At 52.3% G+C, this 12,053-nt stretch overlaps 1 protein-coding gene across 2 annotated transcripts in view; it reads left to right on the forward strand.

Annotated features, from left to right (window-relative positions):
- Positions 1-11,191, forward strand: part of FOXRED2 (FAD-dependent oxidoreductase domain containing 2) — a 28,754-nt gene extending 17,563 nt beyond the window's left edge. Inside the window, exons 6-9 of one of the 2 annotated variants that reach the window (XM_011964313.1) lie at positions 597-762; positions 2,579-2,820; positions 4,953-5,123; positions 9,189-11,190. In XM_011964313.1, the coding sequence (XP_011819703.1) occupies positions 597-762; positions 2,579-2,820; positions 4,953-5,123; positions 9,189-9,448 (839 nt within the window). In that variant the 3' untranslated portion in view covers positions 9,449-11,190. Of the gene's footprint in view, positions 1-596; positions 763-2,578; positions 2,821-4,952; positions 5,124-9,188 lie in introns of both variants that reach the window. The other variant, XM_011964314.1, reaches the window with a different exon arrangement.
- Positions 11,192-12,053: the final 862 nt, after the last annotated feature.

Consider the following 12,053-nt stretch of genomic DNA (forward strand, 5'->3'; position numbering starts at 1 on the left):
AAAAAATAAAAAATAAAAAATAAAAATAAAATAAAATAAAAAATATTTTAAAAAAAGAACTTAGAGACAGATGGATTTAGGCTGTGAAAGAGAGGGCAAAATCAAAGATTTCCATAGGCACATCTCTGATGGAAACAGAGCTGTGAAGGGGGGAAGGTTTCTGGGGAAGGCTCTGCGTCAGACTTGACGTTCCTTATGTGAGGTGGGGCGAATGGGACTCCCACGTGCAGATGGCCTGAAGCAAGGGCAGATAGACTCTGGCCTGGAGACCAAATCCAGCTGTGCTCACTCCTTTGCCTGTTGTCTTGGCCGCTTTTACACTAGGGGCAGAATTGAGCAGCATCACTGAGTAGTGTATGACCCATAAAGCAGAGAATATGGATTGTCTGGTCCTTTCCAGAACATACCTGCTGGCCCGGCTTTAAAGGCAGCTGCCATCTCCTCCCCTCATGTGTTCACCACCTACACATTTGCTCTGGGCCGTGCAGACCAGTGTGTATGGCGTTCTCAGGGGTTGAGGCGGCCTGGGCATCCCTCCCAGTGACCAGAGATAAAATCCTAAGTGCAGCATCCCTTCCTTCCTCTGGCTGTTCCAGTGCGTGCTGTTCACCGGCTCCTGGAGCACCGCCACCACAGCGTCGCCTGGCCTGCCACCGAGCTCCCCATCACACAGCTGACCAGCTCCATTCTGCGGCGCGTGAATGAGGCTTCTGGGCTCTACCAGATGTTCGGTGTGCTGGCCGACGTCATCCTGTTGAAGGAGTGAGTAGCCCGCCCCACCCTATTCCCCTCGGCCCAGCTTCCCCCACACACTGCACAGCGCTTCTCTTCCTATTCCAGGTGCGGGGTGCCCAGTTCTTTCCTAAGATGAAGGCTGCTGAGGGGAACATGTCTGTTCTGGGGCAAAACAGTGCTATCAGCTCTACAGACAGTCCTGTGAGTGGCCATGGGCACATTCGTGAGCCTCTCTGAGCCCTTCTTCCTCATCTGCAAAATGGGGAAATTGTGCCTACCTTGCAACAAGAAAGGAAGGAGTAAAGGTCACTTGTGGAAAGTGTTTGGTATTACGTGGATGAGCAGTAGTCAGAGGCAGCCGCGTGGATCTCAGAGCTCCCTCAGGCCAGGGCCTTGCCGGCCACCGTCATCAGAGTCAATTTAGTGATAAGCAGCAGATCACAGAGGATGGACAGTCCCTGAGAAGGAAACGGTGCAGGGCACAGAGGGGTGAGAGGCAAGGGGAGACAGTGGCAGGGAAAAGCAGGGGAACAACCTTCAGTCAGAGGGAACAGCCCGATCCAAAGGCAGGATGTGCTATAGCATGCCAGGTTCAGGGACATGCAGGTAGCACAGCTGTACTCTGCACAAAACCCTCGTGTCACCCTCCATGCCCCTGCCCCTGTCTTTTTTCTTGAGGCAGAGTCTTGCTCTGTCACCCAGGCTGGAGTGCAGTGGCGTGATCTCGGCTCACTGCAATCTCCACCTCCTGGGTTCAAGCAATTCTCCTGCCTCAGCCTCCCAAGTAACTGGGATTACAGGCACCCGCCACCATGCCCGGCTAATTTTTTTTTTTTTTTTTGACTCAGAGTCTCTCTGTGTCTTGCCCAGGCTGGAGTGCAGTGGTGTGATCTTGGCTCACTGCAGCCTCCACCTCCCAGGTTCAAGCGATTCTCATGTCTCTCAGCCTCCTGAGTAGCTGGGATTACAGGCGCGCGCCACCACACCCGGCTAATTTTGTATTCTTAGCAGAGACTGGGTTTCACCATGTTGGCTAGGCTGGTCTCAAACTCCTGACCTCAGGTGATCTACCCACCTTGGCCTCCGAAAGTGCTGGGATTACAGGAATGAGTCAGTGTGCCCGGCACCCCTGTCTCGAATGACACCCGACATGCAAACAATGGGCAAGTCTTGTTACCTCTCCCTTCAGATGATGTCTGGAACCCAGCCAGCTCTCACCTGCTCTACCACCACCACCTCGGTCCCGATCACCAGGCTCTACCACCTGCACCCATATGACAGCTGTCCCACTTGGCCTGGGGTCTGTTCCCAGCACAGTAACCAGAGTGGTCCTTAGAAACCTGAGGCACGCTGATCCCAGCTCTGCTTAGTCCTCCCCAGTGACCAACAGCATCACTTCTCAGGCCAGACGACCCCTCATGTCTCGTCATGGGAGGCACAGCCCTCCTTGACCTGACCTCTCAGGCCTCTGATCCCCTCTCCTGCCCCTGCCCCTTGTTCACTCCCCTCAGCCACGTCGGCCTCTTCTGTTCCTTGAACACAAAGTGCTCACATACTCCTCAGGGCTTTTTCCTGACTGTTCTCTCTGCCTGGGACACTCTTTCCCCAGATATCCCATTCAGGTTACATGGAATTTTCTGGACTCTACCCCACATGTGCGTGAGAGCTCAGCTGAAACAGTAATGTTAAGTGAGGGGTGCACTGCTTGATTGACGCTCCTTAGAGGGGAGATACACATGCACACATGCATGCTCACCCCTGTGCCTCACCCCTCACCTCTGCCACAGCACTGAGGGCCTCCCTCGCAGCACTGAGGGCCTCCCCCGTGTTGCCGTTCTCCCAGGAATGCCATGGCCTTTGAGTACCTGGAGGAGTTCCCCATACAGATGCTGGCCCAACTGGAGACACTCACAGGGAGGAAGGCAAGGCACGGGCTCTTCGTCATTAACATGGAATATGGCAGAAATTTCTCTGGCCCCGACAAGGACGTCTTCTTTGATGACCGGTCTGTGGGGCACACGGAAGACGCCTGGCAGTCTAACTTCCTCCATCCTGTCATCTACTACTACAGATACCTCCCCACCGGTGAGCAGGTCTCTGCCCTCCCCCAACCTGTGGGCTCCTCAGACCTCACCCTCTGCAGGGTTGCCACCCACCCTGAAACCTCCACACACATGCTCAGCTGACTGGGGGACAGCTGTGGGACTCCGCCTAGAGACCACTTGGGCAGAAGGTCCAAGAACAATAAACAGTGCTTCCAGATTCTGACACATACTGTGACCGGCACAGGACACACGAGGAGTGTCGTGCTGTCCGCCAGCCACTGTGTAGTAAGAGGGACACGGCCCTGCTGCAGGTCTCCAGAGAAGGCTGACCATGGTGGGGTGGGAGGGGTCTGAAGAGTGAGGGAACCGGAGCTGGTTAACATGGTACAGAGAAACTGGGCAAAATCCCTGGGCCTGTCCTTTTGTTACTGTGTGACCTTGGACCATTACTTAACCTCTCTGAGCCTCAACCTCCCCTCTGTAAAATGGGGATTACAACAGTACCTTTCTTGTAGGGTTCCATGAGGTTAACTCTAACAGCGCACACAGAATGCCAGCTCGGTGCAGGCACAGAGTAGCTACTGATAAATGAACAACCTCAGGAACGCACCCCCTGCTTCAGAGCTTAAAGGGCAGTCAGGTGGAAGAGGGTGGTTTAAACAGGGGTTGTTCCCAAAGGCAGAAGTCGTGTCAGCAGGTAGCAGCGACAGGGGTGCAGATCTGTGGTCAGTATAAGGAAGCACTAAGAGGCTGAGCACAGTGGCTCACGCCTGTAATCTCAGCACTTAGAGAGGCCAAAGCAAGCGGATTACAAGGTCAGGAATTCAAGACTAGCCTGGCCAAAATGGTGAAACCCCATCTCTAAAAATGTGAAAAAAATACAAATATTAGCTGGGCATGGTGGCACATGCCTGTAATCCCAGCTATTCAGGAGGCTGAGGAAGGAGAATTGCTTGAACCGGGATCCAGGAGGCGGAGGTTGCAGTGAGCCAAGATTACACCACTGCACTCCAGCCTGGGCTACAGAGCAAGACTCTTTCTCAAAAAAAAAAAAAAAAAAAGGCTGGTCACAGTCGCTCACCCCTGTAATCCCAGCACTTTGGAAAGCTGAGGGGGGCGGATCACAAGGTCAGGAGGTTGAGACCATCCTGGCCAACATGGTGAAACCCCGTCTCTAATAAAAATACAAAAATTAGTCGGGCGTGATGGCGGGTGTCTGTAGTCCCAGCTACTAGGGAGGCTGAGGCAGGAAAATTGCTTGAATCCAGGAGGCAAAGGCTGCAGTGAGCCAAGATTGTGCCACTGCACTCCAGCCTGGGCGACAGAGCGAGACTCGGTCTCAAAAAAAAAAGTTAAAGCTATTCAGTGGGGGAATTGGTCACCTCCAAATTCAGGTTTCCCAGAATAGCGATGGCCAAGTCATGACTCAATGGCCATCTGACTGGGACACCACAGAAGGGAGTCCACACCAGCGGGAAGCTGAACTAGATGGGTGCTGAGACCCCTCGCCTCTGAGTCTTCTCACAGAAAGGCCAGTTTGAAAGCAGCCACAGCCAGGCGCAGTGGCTCACGCCTGTAATCCCCGCACTCTGGGAGGCTGAGGCAGCTGGGTCACCTGAGGTCAGGAGTTTGAGACCAGCCTGGCCAACATGGTAGAGACTAGAACCCCGTCTCTATTAAAAATGTAAAATATTAGCTGGGTGTGGTGGCGGGTGCCTGTAATCTCAGCTTCTCTGGAGATTGAGGAACAAGAATCACTTGAACCCAGGAGGTGGAGGTTGCAGTGAGCCTAAATTGTGCCACTGCACTACAGCCTGAGCAATAGAGTGAGATTCTGTCTCAAATAATAATAAAAAATAAAAATAAAGCAGCACAATAGATCTCAGTCCATGTGAGTGTTAGAGAAACGCCAGCCTGAAGTCACTAGTTTCAGCCCTGCCTTCTGAAACCACAAGGGAAAAGCCTAGTTCCTCTTCCTCATGGCAGCCTTTCAGATATCTGCAGATGGCTCTTGAACAGGCTGACCACAGCCCAGCCTGGGAGGCTGTTGGGAAAGCCGAGCACAAGCGAGTGAGGGAAGTGTTTCGGCTGTGTGGGATCCGTGCTGTGTCGGCCCGAGGAGGGGAAGCCCAGCCTCGCGGCTCTGACATGGCCCCTCTCTCCTCCCCACAGAACAGGAGGTGAGGTTCCGCCCTGCACACTGGCCCCTGCCTCGGCCCACGGCCATTCACCACATCGTGGAAGACTTCTTAACAGACTGGACCGCCCCGATCGGGCACATCCTACCGCTGAGGCGCTTCCTGGAGAACTGTTTGGACACTGATTTGCGAAGCTTCTATGCAGGTAATTTAAGTTCCCAGAAGGACAAAGGGTCTAAGCTCGAGGTTGAAGAAAGGTCGCAGAGACCCAAGCCCCGTGGAGTTTTAGGACCCATATCTGGAAATCCAAACCCCAGACTACCATTCCTGACAATGCCGTGGGCTAAATTACAATACACCTAAAAATACTGGATAATATAGCTTCTTTTTTTTTTTTTTGAGACGGAGTCTCACTGTGTTGCCCAGGCTGGAGTGTAGTGGCGCAATCTCAGCTCACTGCAACCTCCGCAGTTCAAGCAATTCTCCTGCCTCAGCCTCCTGAGAAGCTGGGACTACAGGTGCATGCCACCATGCCCTACTAAGTTTTGTATTTTTTAGTAGAGACAGGGTTTCACCATACTGACCAGGCTGATCTCGAACTCCTGACCTCATGATCAGCTTGCCTCAGCCTCCCAAAGTGTTAGGATTACAAGCGTGAGCCATCACTCCCAGCTGATAATATGTCTTTTCAAAAGAATTAACAGGGCAAGGCACCGTGGCTCGCCCCTGTAATCCTAGCACTTTGGGAGGCCAAAGCAGGTGCATCACAAGGTCAGGAGTTCGAGACCAGCCTGACCAACATGGTGAAACCGCATCTCTACTAAAAGTACAAAAATTAGCCAGGCATGGTAGCGCGCCTGTAGCCCCAGCTACTCAGGAAGCTGAGGCAGGAGAATTGCTTGAACCCGGGAGGCGGAGGTTGCTGTGAGCCACGATCCACCACTGTGTTCCAGCCTGGGTGACAAAGGCGAAACTCCGTCTCAAAAAAAATAAAAGGGGCTGGGCACAGTGGCTCACACCGGTAATCCCAGCACTTTGGGAGGCGGGCAGATCACGAGGTCAGGAGATTGAGACCATCCTGGCTGACACGGTGAAACCCCATCTCTACTAAAATGCAAAAAAACTGGCCAGGCGTGGTGGCTGGCGCCTGTAGTCCCAGCTGCTCAGGAGGCTGAGGCAGGAGAATGGCGCGAACCCAGGAGGCAGAGCTTACAGTGAGCCGAGATCACGCCACTGCACTCCAGCCTGGGCAATACAGCGAGACCCTGTCTCAAAAAAAAGAGAAAGGTTAGCAGGGGCTAGTAGTGATTTCTGTTTAAAAAAAAAAAAAAAAATAGAGATATCTATGTATACATAAACAACTGGCAGGGAAATAAGGCCACTCCCCAGAGGCCGGACCTGTAAAAAGCACTAAACCTGCTGAGCTGGACCCCTGCCAGTCGTCAAGAGCCCAGAGTCTGGGCTTTAATGGACCACCCCTTGGGGTGGAAGACAGAGCTGGAGCAGGATGGGAGGCCTGTTTAGAGATACGCAAATAAAGCTTGGATCTCGGTAGGGAAGCTGGGAGCCAAAACCCTCCGAGGGAGGAGATAGATGAGACGCATGGTTTTGGCCCTAGATAGAGTGGGAGAGAAAACCTCTGAAAATATCCAACCAGTAGGCCCCACTTGTGTAAATTTGGGACCAAACTTCATGAGATCATTGAGCTGTAGAAATCACAGAAGCAAATGCACACCTTCTCAAAAAATACACTTTTAGGCCAGGTGCAGTGGCTCACGCCTGTAATCTCAACACTTTGGGAGACCAAGGTGGGTGAATCACCTGAGGTCAGGAGTTCGAGACCAGCCCTGGCCAACATGGTGAAACCCCATTTCTACTAAAAGTATAAAAATTAGCTGGGGGTGGTGGCGGGTGCCTATAATCCCAGCTACTTGGGCGGCTGAGGCGGGAGAACCGCTTGAACCTGGAAGGCGGATGTTGCGGTGAGCCGAGATCATGCCACTGCACTCCAGCCTGGGCAACAGAGCAAGACTCCGTCTCAAAAACAACAACAAACAACAAAAATGCCAGGGTGTGTGAGGGAGTGAATTCCAATCCTGAGTTGTGGGTTCCACTGATGCATCATCCCAAGCCCTTTAGCCTCCTGTCTCCCACTTTCTAGACACTGTCTAACTGTACAGGCCACTGTGTACTGCTGCCTTGGACTAGAGAGAATACCCGCAGCAGAAGGCCGGCTGGCACAGTGGCAGCCATCCCTCCGTTCTGTAGCTGATGTGCAGCTGCTAGTGCTGGCCCCAGATTCTGCTGAGCCCCTGCAGAGGGGGTGATGTCGTCAGAAGGTGGTGCCTGCCAAACGGCCACCTTGCTGCCCTCCCAGTCTTCTCGCTGTCCTCTCGCGCATCTGCTGTCTTCCCTGCTTGGAGAGGATTGCCATGGCCTGGCCAGCCAGGGGCCTCCATGCTAAGAGTCAGAAATAAACAGGAAGTCATATTTCTGGAGCACCTTTCAGCCTGGTCACCCATGGAAGCCTCACGACATCCTTTGTACTGTGTCCATTTTTCACTTGAGATAGAGGGGCTCAGGCGAGAAGGCTCACTCAGAGTTCCAGAAGGACTCCAGCCCATTCCTGACTCTCCGTCTGCCCTTCTTGTCTCTGACGCCCTCAGAAGTCTGAGCCCATATCTGCGTCAGCTTTTCTGTTTGTTTAAAGTCTTACAAGTACTTGGCTAAAAGACTTTTTCTCACTGTATTAGTCTGTTCTCACATTGCTGTAAAGAAATACCTGAGACTGTGTAACTTACAAAGAAACAGGTTTAGTTGGCTCATAGTTCTGCAGGCTGTATGGGACGCATGGCAGCATCTATTTCTGGATGCTGGATCACGCCTGTAATCCCAGCGCTTTGGGAGGCCAAGACAGGCAGATCACTTGAGGTCAGGAGTTCGAGACGAGCCAGGCCAACATGGTGAAACCCAGTCTCTATTTAAAAAACAAAAAAATTAGCTGGGTGTGGTGGCGGGCACCTGTAGTCCCAGCTACTGGGGAGACTGAGGCAGGAAAGTCACTTGAACCCAGAAGGCAGAGGTTGCAGTGAGCTGGGATCGTGTCACTGAGGGAGACTCTGCCTTAAGAAAAAAAAAAAGAAAGAAACCGTTCCCATGATGCAGTCACCTCCCAACAGCCCCACCTCCAACATTAGAGATTCTATTTCAACATGAGATTTGGGTGGGAAACCCACCTTCCCTATTCCCTGCCTTCATTCTCATTCCCACAAGGAACTCCCAGCCCTAGTGGTTGTTGCTTTTAGTAGCTTCTCCCTCCACGCAGCTTCTTTTGGTTATTTCTTCATATTTCTTTTTTTTTTCTTTTTTTTTTTTTTTTTTGAGACAGAGTCTCTGTCACCCAGGCTGGAATGTAGTGGCATGATCTCGGCTCACTGCAACCTCTGCCTCCTGGATTCAAGCGATTCTCTTGCCTCAGCCTCCCGAGTAGCTGGGACGACAGGCGTTCATCACCATGCCTGGCTAATTTTTGTATTTTTACTGGAGATGGGGTTTCTTTCTCATTGTGTTGGCCAGGCTGGTCTCGAAGTCCTAACCTCAGGCGATCCACCCACCTCGGCCTCCCAAAGTTCTGGGATTAGGGCGCGAACCACCACACCTGGCCGTTTCTTCATATTTCTACATGATAAGTATCCACAACTATCTTATGATTGGCCAAATTTGAGGCATGCACCAGCTTTCTGTTGTGGGACAGGTGAGGATATACCCATTTATCTTTCTATCCCCCACACTGTTTAGCTCAGAACTTTGCACGTGGTATTTGCAACTCAGATGTGGAGGGAATGTGTCTTTGCAGGCAGATCTGATTTCACAGCGGGACTGACCACTGAGTTCCCAGCTGCACCAGGCCGAGGGTCTATTCATGAGGGTCAGAGCCCTAACCCCCGTGTGGCCGCCTGCAGAGCCCCAGGCTCAGCCCTGATCTCTGGGAGCTGAGGCATTGCTGTGGTTTACTTTCATTTTGGAGCCTTGTTCTTCCAGAGTGTCAAGGCAGCCCCCTGCCCTGGAGCCTCGTGGAGGGTCATGATTCATGACCTACTCAAGTTGGATGTGAGATGCCCAGAAAGGTCAGCTCCCAGTTTCAAGGGATGGAAGATACCAGGCGAGGCCTGCAGTGAAGCCCCCACACCTGGCATTGGCAGCGCCCCTTCCTGCACCCCTCCCCACACGTCCCAGCCTGGCTCATTCTCTTCATTTTGCTTTTATGTAGAGTCCTGCTTCCTGTTCGCCCTCACGCGCCAGAAGCTGCCACCCTTTTGCCAGCAGGGGTACCTGAGGATGCAGGGACTCATGAGTACCGAGAGCCTTTGGCAGCACAGAGTGGAGACCAGGCTCCTACGGGACGATGCCCCCGCGGGCAGGGACCTGGCGGACAGCAGCCAGCAGCCTGGCGACCAAGAGCTACTAGGTGCCTCCCTGGCTCCAGGGCCTCTGGCCCAGTCCCTCGATAGCAACAAGGAGGAGCTCTGACTGTCCCTTCCTAGGCTGTGGGCACAGTGGCCAGGTCTCCCCACCCAGGCCCATGGTCAGTTCCTCTTTCCCCGCAACCTCACGCTCCCACCGGTGCGCGATTGCCAAAGACCGCTCAGATCATGGCAGTGACTGCACCAAAGCCACCAGACGGCACGTGAGGGCTGCAAGTCGGGGATATGGTGGTCTCCTCCCTCCTGTCTGGGGGCAGAAGAAGGGCATCCTCCGCCAGGTGTGAGCTGCCTTCCTCAGCCCAGCTTCTCTGCAGTGGAGCGATCGCTGAGCCCCAGACCAGCCTGGTTCTGCCCCGTCTCAAGTGCTCCTCTTCCTTCCAGGCCCCTCCTCAGATGGGCCTGCGTCCCGCCTGTGGAGCGCTTCACAGGGGAAACCCATCTGCATCTTAAGGGTTTGTGGCAAGCGCTTTAAAACAAAAACTCTCATATCCTCAACAACCATAACGGGCAATTGCGATTGTTGCCCCAGACGACTGCTGAAGACACCAGCTGAGAGATGTCAAGTAATTCCCAGGGGCCCCCAGCTGCAAGTCCCCGTCTGTGTCACTTGCCACACACTGCCTCAACTCCGCCCCATTTTCAGCAGTATTTGAACTTAGCTACGGAGCCCAAGAGGGTCAGCCCTGCTTATCATCGTAGGCCCAGCAGGCTGCTCTCCAGCAGCAATAGCACAGCTCCCTGAAAGCCATCTTATCTCAGCAACTTTCTCCTTGAGCAGCAGGATTCAGAGCTGCTCTCCCCAGTTGCACCCCCTGACTCATCTTCCAGCTGGCTCTTCTCCCCCACCCTACTCCCTGCCCTCTGCCATCCTGAACCACGCCTTGCTTCTAACTTGCCTGGTCAAGTTTTGTAAAACGTATCCTGCTGTCTCTGTGGTGGGCACCCATATGTGCTCACCATGTGTAAGGTGACATTTCCTAATGCCTTTATGTGATAATGATGATGAATTTGGTTCCTAGTCTCTGCTTCATTGTCCTTCCTCACCAGCAGTCTGCACTCTCCCGTCGGGCATCTTAGTCTCATTTATAAGGGCATACTATAATTACAGTGATTTTTCAAAGCCCAGGATCATAGGTGATTGCTTTTTCACTAGTTCTTACTAGCTCTTCATGTATCCACTCAGAATTCCAAGGACAATCCCAGCACTTTGGGAGGCCCAGGCAGGCAGATCACCTAAGGTCAGGAGTTTGAGACCAGCCTGACCAACATGGAGAAACCTCATCTCTACTAAAAATACAAAATTAGCCAGGCGTGGTGGCACATGTCTATAATCCCAGCTACTTGAGAGGCTGAGGCAGGAGAATCACTTAAACCCAGGAGGCAGAGGTTGCAGTGAGCCGAGATAGCACCATTGCACTCCAGCCTGGGCAACAAGAGGGAAACTCCGTCTCAAAAAATAATTAGATTAAAATAAAGCATGCACTGGGTGCAGTTGCTCACATCTGTAATCCCAGCACTTTGGGAGGCTGAAGCGGGCCAATCATCTGAGCTCAGGAATTCAAGACCAACCTTGCCAACAGCAAAACCTGGTCTCTACTAAAGATAAAAAAAATTAGCTGGGCATGGTGGTGCATGCCTATAATCCCAGCTACTTGGAAAGCTGAGGCAGGAGAATCGCTTGAACCTGGGAGGCGGAGGTTGCAGTGAGCAGAGACCGAGCCATAGCACTCCAGCTGAGGTGACAAAGCAAGGCCTGCAGTGAAGCCCCCATACCCCATCTCAAAAAAATGAAAATTATGCTACAACAAAAGTGAAAAAAAATTCCAAGAACCCAGGCTTTCTGGATCCAAAGCTCTTTCATTGGGATGTCCTCTTCCCCTCTTGGCTAGATCCAGACTTTTTCTTTTTTCTTGTTTCTTTTTTTTTTTTTTTTTTTTTGCAATGGAGTTTTGCTCTTGTCACCCAGGCTGGAGTGCAATGGCATAATCTTGGCTCACTGCAGCTTCTGCCTCCCGAGTCCAAACGATTCTCCTGCCTCAACCTCCTGAGTAGTTGGGATTACAAGCACCTGCCACCACACCCAGCTAATTTTTGTATTTTTAGTAGAGACACAGTTTCACCACGTTGGCTAAGCTGGTCTCAAACTCCTGACCTCAGGTGATCCACCTGTCTCAGCCTCCCAAAGTGTTGGGATTACAGGTGTGAGCCACCATGCCTGGCCCAGTCCAGACTTAACCACCTGGCCCCACTGTCTGCAGACACAGTTCCCTCCAGTTCTTCTCAGAGTTACAAGAAGAGGACTCCAGTAGCCTTATCCTGTCAGGGACAAATTATTTACCCCATGATAATGTAGGATATAATAAATTCCTCTTCAAAGGTTTTAGCCTGTAAATTGTTAAATACAATGAGTTCTGAGATCCTCTCCAAAGAACCAATGTATCAGTGTGTTCAGCTCCCCTGTTCTTTGTTCTTCATTTTAATTTCCTCGTTCTTTATGTCTCCTTGCCCCTAGTTTCCGTAAACAACCCCCTCCTAGCCTCTGTCACCTGCTCTGACCTGAGTCACCTTTAGTCACCTGGTCCGGAACTGTCTTTCCCATCAAAACTGCTCAGCCCGCCACTCCGGCTCACACCCCTGCTCTCTTTGAAATA

This window comes from Colobus angolensis, unplaced genomic scaffold, assembly GCF_000951035.1.
Source record: "Colobus angolensis palliatus isolate OR3802 unplaced genomic scaffold, Cang.pa_1.0 Scaffold65, whole genome shotgun sequence".
Lineage (NCBI taxonomy): Eukaryota > Metazoa > Chordata > Mammalia > Primates > Cercopithecidae > Colobus > Colobus angolensis.